This window comes from Marmota flaviventris, chromosome 1 (genome assembly GCF_047511675.1).
Source record: "Marmota flaviventris isolate mMarFla1 chromosome 1, mMarFla1.hap1, whole genome shotgun sequence".
Lineage (NCBI taxonomy): Eukaryota > Metazoa > Chordata > Mammalia > Rodentia > Sciuridae > Marmota > Marmota flaviventris.
This window is the reverse complement of record NC_092498.1, coordinates 211,385,592-211,406,133: the sequence shown is the minus strand read 5'-3', so window position 1 is coordinate 211,406,133 and position 20,542 is coordinate 211,385,592. Positions and strand designations below refer to the sequence as shown.

The 20,542-nt window shown below is 45.3% G+C and overlaps 1 protein-coding gene across 5 annotated transcripts in view; it reads left to right on the top strand.

The window, feature by feature from the left end:
• The window catches only part of Smarca4 (SWI/SNF related BAF chromatin remodeling complex subunit ATPase 4), a 91,164-nt gene that overhangs the window by 12,817 nt on the left and 57,805 nt on the right, over positions 1-20,542 (top strand). For 4 of the 5 annotated variants that reach the window (XM_071602550.1, XM_027955362.3, XM_071602560.1 and 1 more), the window contains exons 2-11: positions 3,147-3,399; positions 5,465-5,597; positions 6,378-6,782; positions 7,079-7,177; positions 9,486-9,744; positions 12,339-12,465; positions 12,990-13,163; positions 14,777-14,950; positions 16,119-16,286; positions 16,368-16,418. In XM_071602550.1, the coding sequence (XP_071458651.1) occupies positions 3,178-3,399; positions 5,465-5,597; positions 6,378-6,782; positions 7,079-7,177; positions 9,486-9,744; positions 12,339-12,465; positions 12,990-13,163; positions 14,777-14,950; positions 16,119-16,286; positions 16,368-16,418 (1,812 nt within the window). In that variant the 5' untranslated portion in view covers positions 3,147-3,177. The remainder of the gene's footprint in view (positions 1-3,146; positions 3,400-5,464; positions 5,598-6,377; positions 6,783-7,078; positions 7,178-9,485; positions 9,745-12,338; positions 12,466-12,989; positions 13,164-14,776; positions 14,951-16,118; positions 16,287-16,367; positions 16,419-20,542) is intronic. The other variant, XM_071602548.1, reaches the window with a different exon arrangement.

Genomic DNA, 20,542 nt, shown 5'->3' with positions numbered 1-20,542 from the left:
CATTTTCATGATAACCAATCTATTCTCACATTAATGACCTTAATCCATTCACAAAGACTCAGTTTATCCTTTAGCCTGTTGTATAATAACAGGCTATATAAGCCTGCTATAGTATAGATGTTTGTGTATTACCAAAATTCCCATGTTGAAAATCTGCTGCCCAATGTGATGGTATTAGGAGGTGGGGCTTTATTAAGATGACTGTGCCCAGTCCTCGGGAATGGGATTAGTGTCTTAGAGATCCCAGGGACCCCACCCCTTACCCTTTCTGCCAATTGATACAGTGAAAAACCCAGACATTGAATATGCTGATTCCTTGATTTTACACTTTCACAGCTGTGAGAAATGAATTACTATTGTGTGTAAGCCACCCTGTCTAAGGTGATTTATGATAGCAAATTCCCTTTAATCTTATTTTTTGGGGGAAGGAGTCATCCTGGGGATGGAAAACCCAGGGCCTTATCAATGCTAAACAAGCACTCTACCAATGAGTGTACCCTTAGCCTTTCCCTTTAATCAAATGATTTAGTAATGCCATCTCATTGTTGATACTTAGAAAACACAAAAGTAAAGAAGCCTAAAATCACCCATGATACTTCCACACACAGGGGGTGAGTGTCTATTGTCCCTGCAAATGGCAAGGAGTTGTCTGCTCTCATAATCAGCTAAATTTTGTGGCACGCAACCACTGAGCCACATACCCAGCCCTTTTTGTATTTTATTTAGAGACAGGGTTTCACTGAGTTGCTTAGGGCCTCACTGAGTTCCTGAGACTGGCTTTGAACTTGTGATCCTTCTGCCTCAGCCTCCCAAGCTACTGGGATTACAGGCATGTGCCACTGCAACAGGCTCGTTTATTCTTGATGAAGGCACAGAGTGTCATCAGAACTAGTGACTTAGAAGGGCTTAATAAATTCAACCTAAGATAAAACACCTACATCCTGAAGGAAATTTGTTGCCCTGAGTTTCTGGTTTGGAAGAACCACTCCTTGTTTGATGTACCATACATCTTTTTTCTTTCTTCTTCTTCTTCTTTCTTCTTTCTTCTCTTCATTCTTTTAGTTGTCAATGGACCTTTATTTTATTTATCTATATGTGGTACCGAGAATCAAACCCAGTGCCTCACACATTGTAGGCAAGTGCTGTACTTCTGAGCTACAATCTCAGCCCTTTTTAAATGTTTTTATTAGTGTATTATCATTTTACATAATAGTGGGGTTGAAATTGAGGACATGGGCTGGGGATGTGGCTCAAGCGGTAGTGTGCTTACCTGGCATGCGTGCGGCCCGGGTTCGATCCTCAGCACCACATACAAACAAAGATGTTGTGTCCGCCGAAAACTAAACAATAAATATTAAAAAAATTCTCTCTCTCTCTCTCTTTAAAAAAAAAAAAAAAAAGAAAATTGAGGACAGGTGTGGTGATGCACGCCAGTTGATCTAGAGATTTGGGCTGAGGCAGGAGGAGCTCAAGTTTCAGGCCAGTTGGCAATTTAGCAAGACCCTATATCCAAAAAAAAAAAAAAAAAAAGTGTGTGTGTGAAAATTTATAAAATTTTTCATCAGGTTCGGGATATAGCTCAGTGGTATAGCAAGTGCTTAACATGCATGAGGAACCTGGGTTCAATCCCCAGCGTGCCACACATACATCTACACACACCAACCCGTGGTCCTGTCATAGCAAGCCTAATTTACCAATATCATCAGTTTTCCCTTCCCCAGTACTGGGACTAGAACCCAGGGCATTGCACATGAAAGGCAAGTGTTCTACCACTGAGTTACAACCCACACTCTTTATTTCAAGACACATCATTCTATTTTTAAAAAATATTTATTTTTAGTTTTAGGTGGACACATTATTTTGTTTTTATGTGGTGCTGAAGATTGAACTCGGTGCCTCTTGCATGCTAGGCCTGCACTCTACCACTGAGCTACAACTCATGCTATTTCAAGACACATCTCCAGGCTAGCCTTGAACTTAACCATTCTGCTGCAGCCTCCCAAATAGCTGGGATTACAGGTGTGTACCACCTTGACCAGTGTCACCAGAATTTTTTACATCTGTGGGGGCTGTGGGTTATAGTTCTGGGTATCAGTTTTTAGTTTACAGCACTATTCATCTTCAGACATTTGATATTACTGTCAAAGTGTATCATGGTGCCATTTTTTGAGTGATACTTACCTTTGTATTAGCCTACTTTTTTAAAAAATATTTTTTAGTTGTAGATGGATACAATTCCTTTATTTATTTATATTTATGTGGTGCTGAGGATTGAACCCAGTGCCTCGAATATGCTAAGCGAATGCTGTACCACTGATCCACTACCCCAGCCCCCAGTTTCCTTTTTTTGTTGGCTTGGTGGGGATTGAACTTAGGGCCTTGCTCTTGTTGAACATGTGTTCTACCGCTGAACTACACCTCCAGCCCTGAATTTACTTTTTGAATTTAAATTCATTTAATTAATTAATTGATTATTATTTGGTGCTTAGAATTGAACCCACAGGCACTTAACCATTGAGCCACATCCTCAGCCCTTTTTATTTATTTTTTTTTATTTTGAGACAGGGACTTGCTAAGTTGCTGAGGCTGGTCTTGAACTTGCAGTTCTCTTACATCAGCCTCCTTAGTCGCAGGGATGATGTGCGCCATTGTGCCCAGACCAGGTTCATTTATTTTAAAGAAACTTGTTCTCACTGTTTTCAGTGGAAAACGGGTGTCACTTGTCATAATATTGGTTTTGATTGAATTTATGAAGTTCTAATCAGATGCTGTTTGAGCCTTAGTTATGAAATATGAAGATTTGCAATTATTTGAGCAGTATGAAGGATAGATTAGTACTTCCTCAGGTGTTTTTTTTTTTTTTTTTTTCATTGTTATCAGAAAGATGTTCGGGGAGCTGAAGAATCTAGTAAGGCAGTGGTACATGGCCCTTATCTATGTGCCACCCCTTCCTAGGTGGACTGTGATTTGATTTATATGCCTGAGATGTATTTCTTTCTCCAAAAGGAATCAAGAACAGATGCAGGTCAGGGTAATGGCACTGTTAGATGGATGATTCTGACATGACTATTTTAGTCCTCCCTTGCTGCCCTTGACCTGCCTAACCCATTCCCCCAACCCCTAGAATGACTGGGACTTCTTTTCAGCAGGAGACCACCATCTGCAGCTCCCGTGAAGATGTCCACTCCAGACCCACCACTAGGTGGAACTCCTCGGCCGGGCCCTTCCCCAGGCCCAGGCCCCTCGCCTGGAGCCATGCTGGGCCCCAGCCCAGGCCCCTCACCAGGCTCTGCCCACAGCATGATGGGGCCCAGCCCGGGGCCTCCCTCAGCAGGACACCCCATCCCTACCCAAGGGCCTGGGGGGTATCCTCAGGACAACATGCACCAGATGCACAAGGTAGGGAGCTTTGTGCTCTTCATATCATTTACTTGCCAGTTTGGCTGACTCCCACCCCTTCCCTCTAGGCTGTGGGAAGCCTCTGAACTTGAGCCTCCCCTGAAGGCCAGTGGGAAAGCCTCCTTGTCAGTGGTGGCTGTTTTGGTCCAGATGCCTGCCCCAGGGTCCGTTGTGGGGAACAGAGGGGTCAGGCACACAATCTGACCTGAGCTGGGAGTGGGGAGCAACCACCCTACCCTGGATCCCCTGCACGCCTTGTTCTGCATGAGAACTTTCAGAACAGTACTCAACAATAAAGAAAAACGCCTGAATCACTAAAGGAGGCTTAAGGTACATGGTTTCCTTTTGGCTGCTCTGCCTACCTGGGGAATTCACAAAGCAGGGCACTGGTGTCTCAATTCCTGCCCACAACTTATGCTTGAGCTGATCAGAGCTGCTTTTGCTAGGAAAGTGGATACATTAATTTCCATCCCTTTATGTCATTTTACATCCATTTTTGTCATTGAGGGGGCTTGGAGGAGGAAATATCCCCTTGTATGTACCAGCATCTGTAAGAAATGGTGACATTTCTGTCAGGGCCCTCAGGAGGCTGGGGTCTGCATAGATACAGGTGGAGGGGTGGGTCTAGGAGTGGGTCCCACCACCTGGCACTGACGGCTCTTTACCTCCCTACTATTCCACTTGAATACCCCCAAACCCACTAGGTCTGGTGGTTATTACATAAATTTTATAGATAAGGAATCAGGGTTGCAGTCCTCCTGATGCCGCCCCCTGAGCCCTACATTTGTGCTGTTTCTGAGGCCTTCAATACATTGAGGCATTCCCTTGCCAACCCTCTCCATCTCCTGTACATTTCTCTCAACTTATGTATAATATCTGTCTTGACCCTTCTATCCTGGAAACTATTGGTAACAAGGTAGGGAGCCCTGTGCTCTTCATATCATTTGCTTGCCCTTTGGCCTGTCATTCACTCACACTCTTGGTTTATAAGCCAGCTCCTTCTCCAGCACAGCCCCCACTTTCCTTCTCTGCCCTCCTGGCATGGCACATACACACTGTACACCTCTGATGTATGTTTGTCAGACACCTGCCATATGTTCCACACCCTGCTAGGATCAGGGTCCCGTGCTGACAGGGTGCCTGTGACTGCGCAGAGCTCATTCTCTCCCATAACCAGGGAAAGAGGGGTGGGGACAGGCCCGTACCTTGGGTCTGGTCAGCATCCTGAGGGCCTAACCTGTCCCTCATGAAGCTTCCCCTTACCTGGCCCCTCTTCTCCTTGAGCACAGCACACATTGAGTTAGTTGTAGGTTTGTTTTGTCAGCTGTGAACTTGTGAGTTCCCAGAAAGGAGAATACTTGTGCTAACCTAGGCCTAGTGGGGGCCCACAAAAAGATTTTGGATGCCATCCCCTTTGCCAGCGGTTCCCCTGGAGGAATAACCTGCTACTGAGTGTAGGAGGGACATACACATCATCATTCTGCCAAGACCTGCCCTTAACTCCTGTGGGGGCTAGAACAGGTCTGTAGTCTCATTTTCTGCCAGCAACCAAAGAGGTGCAGAGTTTGGGAGACGTCCGACGTGTTTTTACAGTCCTTGTGGGCAGACTTGTATGTCTGTCTGATTTCTAGTCCCTAAGGAAGAGGGTCCTTGGTTCCCAGATTCATGTTCTGTCCAGTCACGATGAGCAGTGAGATTTGTGTCCTGGATGAAACCACTCCCTCCCTAAGACCTAGTGTCTTTTCCTTTCCTCCTGTGGTTGCTGACTGCCTCTAGAACATCTTCCTGCCCTCTCTTGTCCCCCTAGTGCAGTTGCTTCCTTGCCTCCAGGCCACCAGTTGTCCGGTTGGTCATCCTACACTGGGTGGCATTTGTTTTGTGTGTCTACCTTGGTGTCGTGTCCATTCCTTGGAGCTGAGCCCTTGGTCATGTTAGTGACTCAGTGGATGCTGTGGCAGCATTGGGTGGATGTTTGTTGTCGTCCATCTTCTTCCCAGTGATGCTTTGCTGTGTCGCCTCTTCCTATTCCCCTTGTTGACCCTGCCTTATTGTTGGCCACTTGCAGCCTATGGAGTCCATGCATGAGAAGGGCATATCGGACGACCCACGCTACAACCAGATGAAAGGAATGGGGATGCGGTCAGGGGGCCACGCAGGGATGGGGCCCCCACCCAGCCCCATGGACCAGCACTCCCAAGGTACTGTTCTGTATTTCTTCTTGCTTAGTGTTGGTCATACATAGTGAGCCCGTATACCCCTTTTCCTATCAGGGTTCCCATAGATGGGTTCTGTGATGACCTCAGGGAAGGCCCTGAGGTTAAGCTCCAGGGAAGGCCCTGCCATAAAGAGTGTCTGGTTGAGGCCAGGTGGTGGTCTGCTTTGGCCCTCTTGTTTTGGAGCAGCCCTAGAAGAGCATACATGGTGGGCAGAGTTGGGTGTTAGAGGAGATCTTGTTAGGAGCTCCAGTGCCATCTGGGAGCTTAGTGGAGATAGTGTCTCAGGGCTCAGGACTCGGCCTTACAAGCCAGTTGGCTTTTCCTTATGGGGATGATGGAGAAATGATATAGGAGATGACTTGCAGAGCGATTCCAGGCATCAGGGACAGGAAGCTCAGGCTCCTGAGGAATGGAAGTGAGAGGAATGGGTCTGGCTGATCTGAAGATGTGTACCCTGCTCTGCCCAGGCAGGAGGGCAGGCCTGGAAAGATCCTGGATTTCATTCATAGCTTCACCATTAACCATCTGTACTCTACTGAAACATGGGCCAAAGCACTTGACCATGTGGGCTGCTGGGCCAAGGCTATGAGTTGAGAATATGTCCTCTGGGTGCCTTGTGTTTGGCTCATGAGAATGAAGCCATTGGGCTATTCCGTGTCTTGGAGGATGAGACAGTATAGGTGTGACAGAACAGTTTACTGTCTCTGTCTTTATCTCAAATGTATGCTGCCAAGTGACCATTGGATTGGTCTTTCCTTGCAGGTTACCCCTCACCCTTGGGCAGCTCTGAGCATGCTTCCAGTCCAGTTCCAGCCAGTGGCCCATCCTCTGGTCCCCAAATGTCATCTGGGCCAGGAGGGGCCCCACTAGATGGTGCTGACCCCCAGGCCTTGGGGCAGCAGAACCGGGGCCCAACCCCATTTAACCAGAACCAGCTGCACCAGCTTCGAGCTCAGATAATGGCCTACAAGATGCTGGCCAGGGGGCAACCTCTTCCTGACCACCTGCAAATGGCTGTGCAGGGAAAGCGGCCAATGCCTGGGATGCAACAGCAGATGCCAACACTACCTCCGCCCTCTGTGTCTGCCACAGGACCTGGACCTGGCCCTGGGCCTGGACCTGGCCCAGGTCCGGGACCAGCACCTCCAAATTACAGCAGGCCTCATGGTAAGGCCCACCATCCCTGGTCCCTAGGGTGGGGAGGAAGTCCAGAGTGAACTGGCCAGAGCCTGGGTAGCAATGATAGATGATCCTGAGCTCTGTTGTTGGTGGGCTTCTCAAGTGATTGCTCAGGTGGCCAGGTCGTTGTCATGATAAATGTCATTTTTTCAGCTCCCCTTCAGATCTACACCTAAGGGCTTGTGGATAGGTGTGTGCCCTAAGCCAAGGATGCTCATGGATAGGTGTGGGTATGAAGACAGTTCACATTTTATTCTCCTTTGTTTGTTTCCCCCTGCATGTAGGTATGGGAGGGCCCAACATGCCACCTCCAGGACCCTCAGGTGTGCCCCCTGGGATGCCTGGTCAGCCCCCTGGAGGGCCTCCCAAACCCTGGCCTGAAGGTAAGATCACTTCTCTCTTCATCTGTGTCCTGCCTCTCTATTATGAGCTTGGAGCTTGCAAGCCCTGAGATGAGCCTGATCAGAGAGAATACTTAGGACACTCGCTTGAACAGAGCAGAAACCACATGTTTTCCTGTGGTGTCCTCTTGGTCTCATCTATCCCTGGTCAGTTCCCAAAGTCTTGGGCTCAGATCTGCTTCACAGTTGCCCTTCTGTGTTGTGGTTCAAGGTTATCCTGGGGTTTCTTTAAACCAGTAACAAGCAGAGGAGAGCAATGAATGGGTCGACCATGAGACTCAAGGGAAAGGCCTGAGAGGTGCACCTGGCACCACAGGCAAATTCCTTCCTGGAGGGCACATCTCAATCTGTCTTCCTTCCCAAGAACATCCCTGTGGGAGGCAGGTAGGATGATAAGAGAGTTTAGGGTCCTATCACCCTCACTGACTATGTGTGTCCTTGGTCCAGTGCTCTCTGAGGCTCCATGTCCACGTCTGTAAAAGTTGGTTATATTTCAGGGTCCATATATGTTTGGGATAGATATAGTGGGTAAGATGGATTCATTTGCAGCCATCTTAGAGTCTGAGGTGTATTGATGTTCATCAAAGAACTAGTCACTAAAATTGAATTCACTTTGAAGTAGAGTGTAGTGGTTCCCACTTTTCCATGGAGGATATATTCGTTCCAAGATCCCCAGTGGTTGTTAGCTACCATGGATAGGCCCAAACCAATCTCTCATCCTTTTCTTTTTTTCTTGGTGCCTCCCTCCCCATTTCTTTTGTAGTACTGGGGAACTGGGGATTGAACCCAGAGGTTCTTTACCACTGACCTACACTCCCAGCCTTTTTTTACTTTTTGCCTTTATTTACTTATTTACTTAACTATTTTGACAGGGCCTTCCTAAATTGCTGAAGCTGACCTTGAACTTGTGATCCTCCTGTCTCAGCCTCTCAAATAGCTGGGATTACAAATTTGTGACACCACTCTTAGTTATTTTTTACTTAACATGAATACTGGTGACAAAGTTTAATTTATAAATTAGTCACAGAGATGAGAGACAGCTAGCAATAAAATGGAACAATTATAACAGCACACAGTAGTAAAAGGTGTGAATAAGGTCTTTGTCTCTAAAATTATCTTACTAGCTAGGTGTAATGATGTGTGCCTGTAACCCCATTGGCTCAAGAGGCTAAGGTAGGAGGATGGCAAGTTCAAGTCCATCCTGGGAAACTTAGTGAGATCCTAAAATAAAATTAACCTGATCACAGTGGCACACACCTGTTATCCCAGTGACTTATGAGGCTGAAGCAGAAGGATCACAAGTTCAAATCCAGCCTCAGCACCTTAGAGAGGCCCTATGCAACTTAGTGAGATTTTGTCTCAAAATAAAACCTAAAAAGGGGGCTGGGGATGTGGCTCAAGTGGTAGCGCATCGCCTGGCATGCGTGCGGCCCAGGTTCGATCCTCAGCACCACATACAAACAAAGATGTTGTGTCTGCCGAAAAACTAAAAATAAATAATATTTAAAAAATAAATAAATAAAAATAAATAAAACCTAAAAAGGGCTGGGGATGTGTCTCAGTGGTTAAGTGCCCCTATTATTCAATCCCTGTTACCAATAAACAAACAAACAAACAAACTAATTAACTAAAGATGGAGCTCACAGTAAAATACCCTTGAATTCAATCCCCAGTGCCATAAAAAAATAAAAATACTTGGGCTGGGGATATGGTTTAATTCTAGAGCACGTTCTTAGCATGCAGGAGACCCTGGATTCAATCCCCAGTGCTGCAAAAAACAACACTGGTATATTGTCCTCACTCTTTGTGATGATGTGTGGTGATAAGATGGAGGGAGGCAAATGATGTGATGTGACTGCTCAGGACAGGTTACAATTTTAAATTAATGAGTTGTTTGTTTCTGGAATTTTTCACATGATATTTCAGACTGTGGTTGACTGAGGGTAACTAAAATAGCAGAAAGAGAAGCTGCTGATGAGAGGGGGGACTATTGTAGAGGAAAGACAAGAAAATGTGGGTCCTTAGAGGCCAGAGGCCAGAAAGATGTGGGTGAGTGAAGACTGGGGTCAGGGAGCGGAGTTGAGATCAGGAAGAGAGATGATCCTCGAGGCAGGAGGGAGGCAGATGCCTGGGTGAGAAGCAGGGTGGCATTTGGTGGGTGAGAGGAAGGAGGTGGGGAGAGGTTGGTCTGTTCCCATGTGGCAAGCTTTGCAAAGCTGGCAGGCTTTGCATTTTCACTGAAGAATTGTCCCTGGCTCAACATGTCCCCATCCTGCTCGCCTCTCCCCAGGACCCATGGCGAATGCTGCTGCCCCCACAAGCACCCCTCAGAAACTGATCCCCCCGCAGCCGACAGGACGCCCTTCGCCTGCGCCCCCTGCTGTTCCACCTGCTGCCTCACCTGTGATGCCACCTCAGACACAGTCCCCAGGGCAGCCAGCCCAGCCCGCACCCTTGGTGCCATTGCACCAGAAGCAGAGCCGCATCACCCCCATCCAGAAGCCCAGGGGCCTAGACCCTGTGGAGATCCTGCAGGAGCGGGAATACAGGTGAGACGTAGCCCACTGGCTCCACTTTGATTGGCTAAGGTGTGGTTCCCCATCCTGAGAGTCACTGGAGTGGTGATAGCTTTGCCCAACTCCCCCAGGAGCCTCCCAGCCTTCCAGTTTTGCAGCGCCTCCTTCAACATAGCAGTGTAAGTCCTTACAGTTGATTTACATCCATTTCTCAGGTTCAGACCACAAAAGTGGCTTCCCACTTTTGTCCCCATGTGGCCATTGAGGTCTCCCTTTGTATAGAAGCTCTTCCCAGTCCCCCTCACTCCAGGCCTTTCCTCCAAGCACTAGCCACTCTGGAATTAGTGGCAGGATTTACTCCTCTCCCTCCTCTGCCCTAGTGCTAAGGATGAAAACTATGGCCTTCCATCTTCGGCAAGCACTGAGTCACAGCTGAATCATATTCCCAGTCTACTATTTATTTTTTTATCCCTTTTGGCCTTTCTTCCCAATGAGATGGCAAGCTCGACGGGAGCAACAACCTTGATGGTCTCATTCAGTGCTGAGACTCCATACCCTAAAAGATTGATGCAGCATAGTAGGTGCTCTGTAAATAAGTGTGTGAAAGACTGAGCAAGAGGATTGTTTCATTTAACCTTCAAATCAAGCCTGTAGATTACTCTCAGGGGTGTCCTTAGTTTATGGATGAGGACAGTGAGGTTAATAGGCTCAACAGATTTCTTATATTTTTAGTTGTAGATGGACATGATACCTTTTTTAAAATTTATTTTTATTTTTTAAAAATGTTTATTTTTTAGGTGTAGATGGACACAACCAATGCCTTTATTTATTTATTTATTTTTATGTGATGCTGAGTATTGAACCCAATGTCTCACACTTGTGAGGCAAGCGCTCTAACACTGAGCCACAACCCCAGCCTGGCTCAAGAGATATAGATTTCTGTGTGTGTGTGTGTGTGTGTGTGTGTGTGCGCGCGCGCGTGCGCGTACTTTTGTTTTTATTTTGATTTGATTAGAAGCCTTGGAACTATTTTTTTTTTAAATTTTATTTTTTAGTTGTAGTTGGACACAACACCTTTATTTCACTTGTTATTTATTTATTTATTTTTTTAATGTGATGCTAAGAATCGAACCCAGAGTACGAGGCAAGTGCTCTACCACTGAGCCACAACCCCAGCCCCGGAACTATTTTTTTTAAATACATGACAGCAGAAAATATATGGAGTACAACTTTCCATTTTTGTAGTTGTTCATGATGTGGAGTTATACTGGTTGTGATTTTATTTTTTGGTACTGGGAATTAAACTCAGGGGCACTTGACCGCTGAGCCACATCCCGGCTCTATTTTGTATTTTATTTAGAGACAGGGTCTCACTGGGTTGCTTAGCACCTCGCTTTTGCTGAGGCTGGCTTTCAATTGGCGATCCTCCTGCCTCAGCCTCCTAAGTTGCTGGGATTACAGACATGTGGCACTGAGCCTGGCTCTTCTTTAAAACATATATGATTTTTAGTTGTCAGTGGACATTTATTTTATTTATTTATTTGTAGTGCTGAGAATTGAATTCAGTACCTCCCATGCACTAGGCAAGTGCTCTAACACTGAGCTACAACCCTAGCCCTGTTCGTGCATACATATATAACCATAGAAAAGTTATCTCCTATTAATTCTACTCTCTTTCCCATTCCCATCTGCCCCTACTCCCCAATCTAGTTAACCCGCCCCCTACCCACCGCCATTGGAGTCCACATCTGCATATCAGAACATTTGGCTTTTGGTTTTTGGGGATTGGCTTATTTCATGATAGTCTCCAGTTCCATCCATTTACCAGCAAATGCCCTAGTTTCGTTCTTCTTTATGGCTGGGTAGTATTCCAGCCATACATTATGTATATGCACCATATTTTCTTTATGCATTTATCTGTTGAATGGTACTAAGGTTGGTTTCATAGCTTAGCTATTGTGAATTGATCTGCTGTAAACATTGATGTGGCTGTGTCACTATTGTGTGTTGATTTTAAGTCCTTTGGGTGTATGCTGAGGAGTAGGATAACTGGGTCAAATGGGGGTTTCATTCCAAGTTTTCTGAGGAATCTCCATACTGCTTTTCAGAGTGGTTGTACCAATTTGCCATCCCACCAGCAGTGTATGATTGTACCTTTCCCCTACATCCTTGCCAACATTTATTGTATTTTTTATAATTGCCATTCTGACTGGGGTGAAATGAAGTCTCAATATAGTTTTAATTTGCATTTCTCTAATTGTAGTGATGTTGAACATTTTCTGGCTCAGTGGATTTCTGAGGCCCCATGTCTCATCCATGCCAGGGTAGGGACAGATTCTGATTAGTCTGATGCCAGAAATTCACTACTAATATGCCATGAGCCAGCCAGTAGGTGTCTTGATTTTTGTGGTTTATGTGGCCTGGTCCTAAGAAACTTTCTGGCTGCCTTCTCTGTTCTATCTTTTGGCTGGCATCCTTTTTGAGGGAGTTCATGTCTCAGAGCCAGGTCTGTCTGTCTTGAGAGATAGTCTTCAGAAGCTCTGGCTTTAAAGACAGGCACCAGGTGGCTTCTTATAAATATAGTCCCTCTTACCACCTATCCTTTTTTTCCCTTTCTTTGTGCCTAGGCTGCAGGCTCGCATTGCACACCGAATTCAGGAACTTGAAAATCTCCCCGGGTCCCTGGCCGGGGATTTGAGAACCAAAGCGACCATTGAGCTCAAGGCCCTCAGGCTGCTTAACTTCCAGAGACAGGTAAGTTCCAGTGTGGTCCTGGATCTAAGGAATAGGCCTTTCCCACCACCTGTCATGCTGAGACCCCAAAAACTTCTTGCGGGACTATCATCCAGAGTACCTGTATAGTTTAGGCAGCCATGCCAACCTGCATATATTTACCCACTGTCTTACCCTCTCCTTGTGTCTTGTTCCATGGTAGGGCAGTGCTGCTCACATAATATGCAAGTGTGGGCCTTCCCTAAGCTCCAGTTGCCCACAGAAGCAGGAGAGTGGAGTGACTCTCCAGTGTTTCATAAGGAATTGTGTTGTGTTGTGGGAAGACCAGCTGGAGACATGAGGCACAAGAAGATTCTCTGACCAGGTGTGCAGAATGCTCACCTTCTGCTCTTGCCTGCACCACCCATGGGTGCATAAGGCAGTTAATTAGGATCCTTTGGGAGGCAGCATCGCCTGCCTTGTATATGATCGGCAATTATATATTTCACTGTGGGCACAGTAGAGGTATCTTCCTCAGTGTCAGTGTTTCTTCTTCCTCCCTGAAGCTACGCCAGGAGGTTGTGGTGTGCATGCGGAGGGACACAGCCTTGGAGACGGCCCTTAATGCCAAGGCCTACAAGCGCAGCAAGCGTCAGTCCCTGCGAGAGGCCCGCATCACTGAGAAGCTAGAGAAACAGCAGAAGATTGAGCAGGAGCGCAAACGCCGCCAGAAGCACCAGGTTAGTTCCAGGCAGTTCCTGGGCTGCCTGGGTGCCTGCTCATTACAGCTTGCACCAGGATGGGACCTTATATGTTTTGTTTCTAGACACTAACTAGTCTTTTCTGTTCATTTTACCAGTCTCCTAGGCACTGAGAATACACTGGTGGACAAAACCGAGCCACAGGGAGGGGATGGGCAATAATGAAATCCCTGTATCCCATTGTGAAGGTGTAGGATCTGAGGAAATTACAGCAAGGAAAGAGTGAGGAAGACATGATCAGGGAAGTTTCTCTGGGAAAGTGAGATCTGAACAGAGAGACCCAAAGGAGGGAGTCACAGGGACATATGGGCAGAGAGCAGTCCAGATACAGGGGCAGATGAAAACGCCCTGGGGCTAGAATGTGCCTCTGTTTTCTTTGAGAAGCCAGGATCCCAGTTTAGCTGGAGTGGAGTGAATGACAGGGAGAGCTGAAGAGGTGAAGGCAAGGAGGTGACAAGGCAGACGGTATAGGGTCTGTGACCATGGAGAAGACTTTGACTTTTGCTTGGCGTGGGGTGAGAGCCACAGAGCGTGCTGAGCAAATGAGAGCCTGACATGACTTTACGAGGTCCGCTAAGCAGTCTAAAGTCCTCATCGGAGAGGATTTGGAGCTAATTCTGTGCATTTTGTTGCTCATTGATATTTCCTGAAGTTTTTAAATAACGAACATGTATTTCTGATATCTTTTAATATTCAGTGTTAACTACTCTTAACTTCTTTAAAAAAATTTTTTTAGTTATAGATGAACACAATATCATCTATCTATCTATCTATCTATCTATTTATTTATTTATTTATGCATCCTGAGGGTCGAACCCAGTGCCTCATGTGTGCAAGGGCAAGCGCTCAAACAACCACTGAGCCACAACCCCAGCCCTACTGTTAACTTTTTTTTTTTTAGAGAGAGACAGAGAGAGAGAGAATTTTAATGTTTATTTTTTTTAGTTTTCGGCGGATACAACATCTTTGTTTGTATGTGGTGCTGAGGATCGAACCCGGGCCGCACACATGCCAGGCAAGCGCGCTACCGCTTGAGCCACATCCCCAGCCCAACTTTTTATTATTTGCAATTTGAATACACAATTCCCTTTTTTGTGTATTCATGAATTAAAAGCTAGTTAAAAGCTAAAAACTTTTGTATGAAATTTACACATAATCTGTTTTTCTTGTTTATTTTGCAATGCTGGGGAAATTTTTATTATCTTTTTCAAGATAAAATAGCAGTTCATCACTGAGCTACATTCCCAGGCCTTTCTATTTTTTTTATTTTGAGGAGGGTTTTTTTTTTGGTACCAGGGATTGAACTCAGGGGTGCTCAGACACTGAGCCATATTCCCAGCCTTTTTTTGTATTTTATTTAGAGACAGGGTCTTATTGAGTTGCTCAGTGCCTTGCTGTTGCTGAGGTTGGCTTTGAACTCGCAATCCTCTTATCTCAGCCTCCCGAAATGCTGGGATCACAGGCGTGCTCCACTGCGCCTGGCCATGCCCAGCTTTTGTAAACGAACTGCCTACAGAGTCCTGTCTGACTCTGGGTGACATTGTGATGACTTCCGTTGAGTGTTCAGTCTTCTTTTGCACATGTCTCTTCAGGAATACCTCAATAGCATTCTTCAGCATGCCAAGGATTTTAAAGAATATCACAGATCAGTCACAGGCAAAATCCAGAAACTCACTAAGGCAGTAGCCACATACCATGCCAACACAGAGCGAGAGCAGAAGAAAGAAAACGAACGAATTGAGAAGGAAAGAATGCGGAGGCTCATGGTAAGAGTTCTGTTTTCTTGCTTTTGGTCCCTTGTGTGCTTTGAGTGTTTCGGGTACCAGCAGCCTGTTAACCCAGGATCATGCTAGGCATTCTGCTGCTTGGATTAGAGTTGGGGCTTGGGTTTGGGAGGGAGCGAGTCCTGGGCTCAGATCTTCTGGTCCCTCTGGCCATCAGAGTGGCTAACATGGTCTTAGGGCTTGTTCACTGACTGTCCTATGTCTCCGGAGAGAAGGAGCTGGTGCTCTCTGCCTTAGGTTGAGTGAGAGCCGCAGAAGATGCAGTCCACACTCTTTACCTTCAGAATAAACGTGTCTGACTGTTTATGAATGAGTCACTAGTTGGGCAGACATTGCTGGCCCACTCTTCCAGGCACTGCTGAGAGTACAGAGGATACACGGGGGAACAGGACATAGTCCCTGCCCTCTTGGGTGGTATGGGCACTTGAGAGAGTTAGTTTTTTGAATGAAATGAATATGCTAGTTTGGAATGATGAAAAGACAGTGCAGAGAACAGAGAAGGGGAATGAGAAGGCCTTAGAACAGAGGCTCAAAGGGTGAGCATGACCCTGCAGAGATGTGCAGGAAGGACCCCCAGAAAGAGAGGGCAGAAGTGGCAGACAGCCAAGTACAAGATAGAAGAAGTGGCCCTGTGTCTGTGAAATGTTGCTGTATTGGGGCAGGAAGTGAGGTCAAGAGCTTGCAAGGGCGAGCCATGTGGGCCCATGGGACCTGCAGGCCATTGCTAGGACTGGAAATTAATTCTGAACATAAGGGAATGCTCCAGGAGCGCTTCAGCTCCAGGTTGAAGTGGTCTCAGAAAGGAGAGGGGATTGCTGTGGGGTTTTGTGGCAATGATGTAGCTTAGAGAGGGTTTAGATTTGGGATGTGTTTTCTAGACTGAGAGGACAGGACTTGGTTGTGGTCTCTCTGAGTGGCTTGTGGCAGGTCCATGTCTGCTTTGGGGTCTAGCACTAGGTATGTGTTGAGGAGATACTGAAGGGGGAGCTGATGCCTTTGAAGCAGGGTGGGATCAGAGCCAACTGCTCTGAAATGTTCTGCGGGTTGCTGGTTAATGAAACCCCCAGTGGGGCTCTTGCCCCTGGGTTTGCTGGAGGCCAAGCAGATGTGCAGGTCCTACAAACCAGTGTCACAATCCCACACTTCTTAGGCTGAAGATGAGGAGGGCTACCGCAAACTCATCGACCAGAAGAAGGACAAGCGCTTGGCCTACCTTTTGCAGCAGACAGACGAGTATGTGGCCAACCTCACAGAGCTGGTACGGCAGCATAAGGCTGCCCAGGTTGCCAAGGAGAAAAAGAAGAAAAAGAAAAAGAAGGTGCGCTGGGCCCTGTCTGGAAGAGTGTCTATATGGGTGGCCTTAGCCTGTGGGGTCACCTATGTCTCTCTTTACTTCCAGAAGGCAGAAAATGCTGAAGGGCAGACACCTGCAATTGGACCGGATGGCGAGGTGAGGAAGCAGGGATTTCTTATGGAAATGCCAACAGCCCTGCAGTGTGGGTCTGTATAATTTTCTAGAAATTCTGGTTATGGAATTCAGGGTTCGTGTGTGTTAGCCTCCAAATGCTATATTACTGAGCTCTATCCCTAGCCCAGAAGTCTTTGTTTATTTTTAAAAGTATTATTGATTTTCTAAATTTATATTTTTCCTGAACCCTGTGCTTTATGCTAGGCAAGTGCTCTGTCACCAAAATGCATCCTGTCTCCAAAATCTTTTCTTTGTAAATCACAAAAGCCATATATAATGAGCATTTATAAGAATCCAGTGTGTACATCACTTTCATCCCACTTACTGGGTGTGTTTGTTTCCAGACCTTTTTTTTCCCCTTTTTTCTTTTTTTTGGTACTGGGAATTGAATCTAGGGGTACTTTGCCACTGAGCTATATCCCCAACCCTTTTTATTTTTTTATTATTTTGAGCCAGAGTATCACTAAGTTGCTTAGAGCTTTGCTAAGTTGCTGAGGCTGGCCTCAAACTTGAAATCCTCCTGCCTCAGCCTCCTGAGTTGCAGGGATTACAGGCGTGCACCACTGTGCCTAGCTAGGCCTATTTCCCCTCCCCACCAAACCCCGTTTTTGTGCAACTCCTGTCCTGCCTTATTTGTATATAGATTTTTTACTTTGTTGTTTTCACCTGTCTTCTTTCCTAAACAGTTTGAGAGTAAGGTACATGCTGACAGCCCTTCACTTCCCTGATTTTGGTGTTACTTCCCAAAGGCAAGGTCATTCTCTTCCATCTTGCACCCTGGTAGTTATAATGTTGATGTGATAGTCTCATCTTACATACACACCTTTGCATTATGATTTCCCCCATATCCCTCCAACACCCTTCCCAATAACAAAAAGCCCCCGATGGCACTTACTAGAGATCTCTTATTAGTCTGCTTAGATCTTGAACCTCTCTTTGCTTTTTCTATGACCTTCATGACCTTGATTTTCTGAAAAGCACAGGCTGGTATTTCATTTGGTGGTACTCAGTTTGGGTTTGATGTTTTCTTGTTACTAGATGCTTATGTGTTTTTGGCAAGAAGACCTCAAAAGTAACCCTTTGTCCTCCTCTGTGCATTATGTTGAAAATGTGTTGCATAGGTTTGTAATATCACAGATGACATTGACCCTGATCATTTGCTGTCTACCTCTGTTATAAATTTATTTTGCTTTTCCAGTAGTCAGTAAGTACCTTGTGGTACTAGAGACTATGTGAATATATTTTAGCTCTCCAACTTTTTCATGCTGCATTGTTTTTTTTTTGTTTTTTTTAATATTTATTTTTTGGTTGTAAGTGGACACAATATGTTTATTTCATTTTTATGTGGTGCTGAGGATCAAACCCAATGCCTCACATGTGCTAGACAAGCGCTGTATCACTGAACCACCACTCAGCCCTGCATTGGTTTTTGCGATGAAAGTTACCCCATCATTTCTGTGCATTCATTAGTTGCCTTTCTCCATAAATAAAGCTGCATCTTCTCTCCCATTTGGTCTAGGGGCCATAGTCTGATAACCCTTGGTATACATAATTTTATGGATTTTTATTTTATGTTTTAGATTTCATCGCCATCATTATCATCATCATTATTTTTTTTTGGTGGGGCACCGGGGATCAAATCTGGGGCTTTGCATATGCTCAGCAAGTTATTTACCTGAGCCTCATCTCCATACCTTGTTTGATTTAATGGGTTATAATCTTTTACTATTACTCACTTTGATTATTTGATTTGGGCCAGTATGATCCCCTTCATATTGGCTCCTGTGTTCTTTTGATATGTCCCTATCATTCTTTGTATGCGTCCTTCAACTAAGCTGCTTCCGTTGCCCATGCCCTGCCTGAGTCAGTCTCTTTTCTTAGAGTCCTGGTTCATTTTATTAGAGAAAAATAGAATTCAAATCTTGCTTTGGGTGTGCTTATTGCTGGTGGCTGTAATGGCTCTTAGGTTCTCTTAGCAGCTAGATTCAGGAAATAGATGTGTGTGCACTTAATTGCCACATGCCATCACCCTGATACCTACAATCCTAATCCCTTACCTCAGTGTTATTTCTTTCCTTCACCCTTTCCTTATTTCTGAAGTCAGTAACCTGGCTACCATCAGCCATGATACCCTTACTTACTAAGTTCTAGGATACACATAAAGCATACTAACCTGTAGTCTATGAAGAAGTCTCCCAGCTAGCATTAGTGTTTGCTTATTATCCTTCAGCCTGAGAGGATATGTTCTAGATGCTTTGTTGAGAAGTTACTTGGGAGGAATTCTTCCCTCATGACCCCATTAGTGGTAGTTTCCTCCATTCTTTATTTTTTTTTTCTTTATTAATATTTATTTTTTAGTTATAAGTTATAATATAAATATCTTTATTTTATTTTTATGTGGTGCTGAGGATCGAACCCAGTGCCTCATACATGCTAGGTGAGTGCTCTACCACTGAGCCACAACCCCAGCCCTTTCTTCCATTCTTACTGGTTTCATTTTTTTACACACATGATTTATTTATTTATTTAGAATATGGTTGTAGAAGTCAGAACAGTATGAAGTGGCTCACTTGAAGAGGGGTCACTATCCCTGCTTGCCTGTCTTTCCCACGTGATAATTACCTACCACCGTTCTCATTCCATGTGCTCATTTGGGGAAAAAAATATGTATAAAAAGATGAACAATGTGTTGGAATTGTAGCCCAATGGTAAAGCACTTGCCTGGCATGTGGCACTGGGTTCAGTTCTCAGCACCACATATAAAGAAATAAATATGTCAATTGACAACTTAAAAAAAAAAAAAAAGGTATGAACAAAGGGAGCATTTCCCATCCCTCTCAGTCCTTCTGGGAGGGAAACCATGGTGCATTGTTGGGGTGTTTGCTTGCTGTGCTGTACTTTTCCTCTCCATGCCTTTTTTTCTTTTTCTTGTGCTGGGGATTGTACCCAGGATGTCCTGCGCACAGAGAATATGCTCTTCCACTGAACTACACCATAGCTACCTCGTACCCTTCCTTTGTATGGCCCCTGAGTGTTTCTGATTCTTGTCTAGAATTGTATCTGAGAAGTCTTTCCAGATGACTTCATGTACTTTTTTCCCCCTTTGTCCGGGGTTTGAACCAAGGGATGCTTTACTACTGAACCACATCCCCAGTCTCTTTAAAAATTTGTTTGATACAGGGTTTCACTAAGTTGCTGTGGCTGACATCGAACTTCCAATCCTCCAGCTTCAGCCTCCCAAGGCTCTGGGATTACAGCTGTGTACCACTGTGCCTAGCTTACCTTGTCCTTTCTAAAGTTCCCTGATAGAGATGGCTGCCACCTGCTTAATTGAAAATCATACTCCCTGTAGGAAAAAAATGATCACATGAAACAAGCTCTCTCATAGGCTGGTGAGTCATAGACCTTTTTTCATTTAGGAGGTGTTTTGGGCAACTTTCCATATTGAGGCATGTACTTCTATTTTTCATGTCTTTCAAATTTTGAGACAGGGTCTTGCCATATTGACCAGATTGGCCTGGAACTCTTGATCCTCCTGTCCCATTCTCCTGAGTAGCAACACACCTGGCTCTCTGTTTTTGTTTTAATGTGTGTGTTTTTTTGGTCTTTAAGATTAATAACTTTTTTTGTGTGTGGTGCTGGGGATTGAACCCAGGGCCTTGTGCACACTAGGCAAGCACTCTACCAACTGAGCTATAGCCCCAGCTCAAGATTAATAACTTTTTAGAAGGTTGCTTTCAGTTCATAGCTGATGCAAAGGTGCTGCTCTGAACTGTTCTGTATCACACGTGCTTAACTCTTCTCCCCTAGGGACTTTCAGTTGTCTTCTTCCATCCTGTTGCACATTAATCTGTTGGCATCATTGTCCATTATGTTTTTTGTCTTTTTATATTTTGTGCTGTGTAGGCTGGCCTTGAATTTATAATTCTCCTGCCTCAGCCTCCTGAGTAGCTGGGACTTCAGGTGTCTTCCACTACACCTGGCTTGTCCATTGTATTTTCATGCTGTCATGGTTAACTTGTGTTGCCATAGTAAAGTAGGATAGACTGGGGAATTACACAACAGGCATTTATTTTCTCACAATTCTAGAGGCTAGGAGTAAAGAT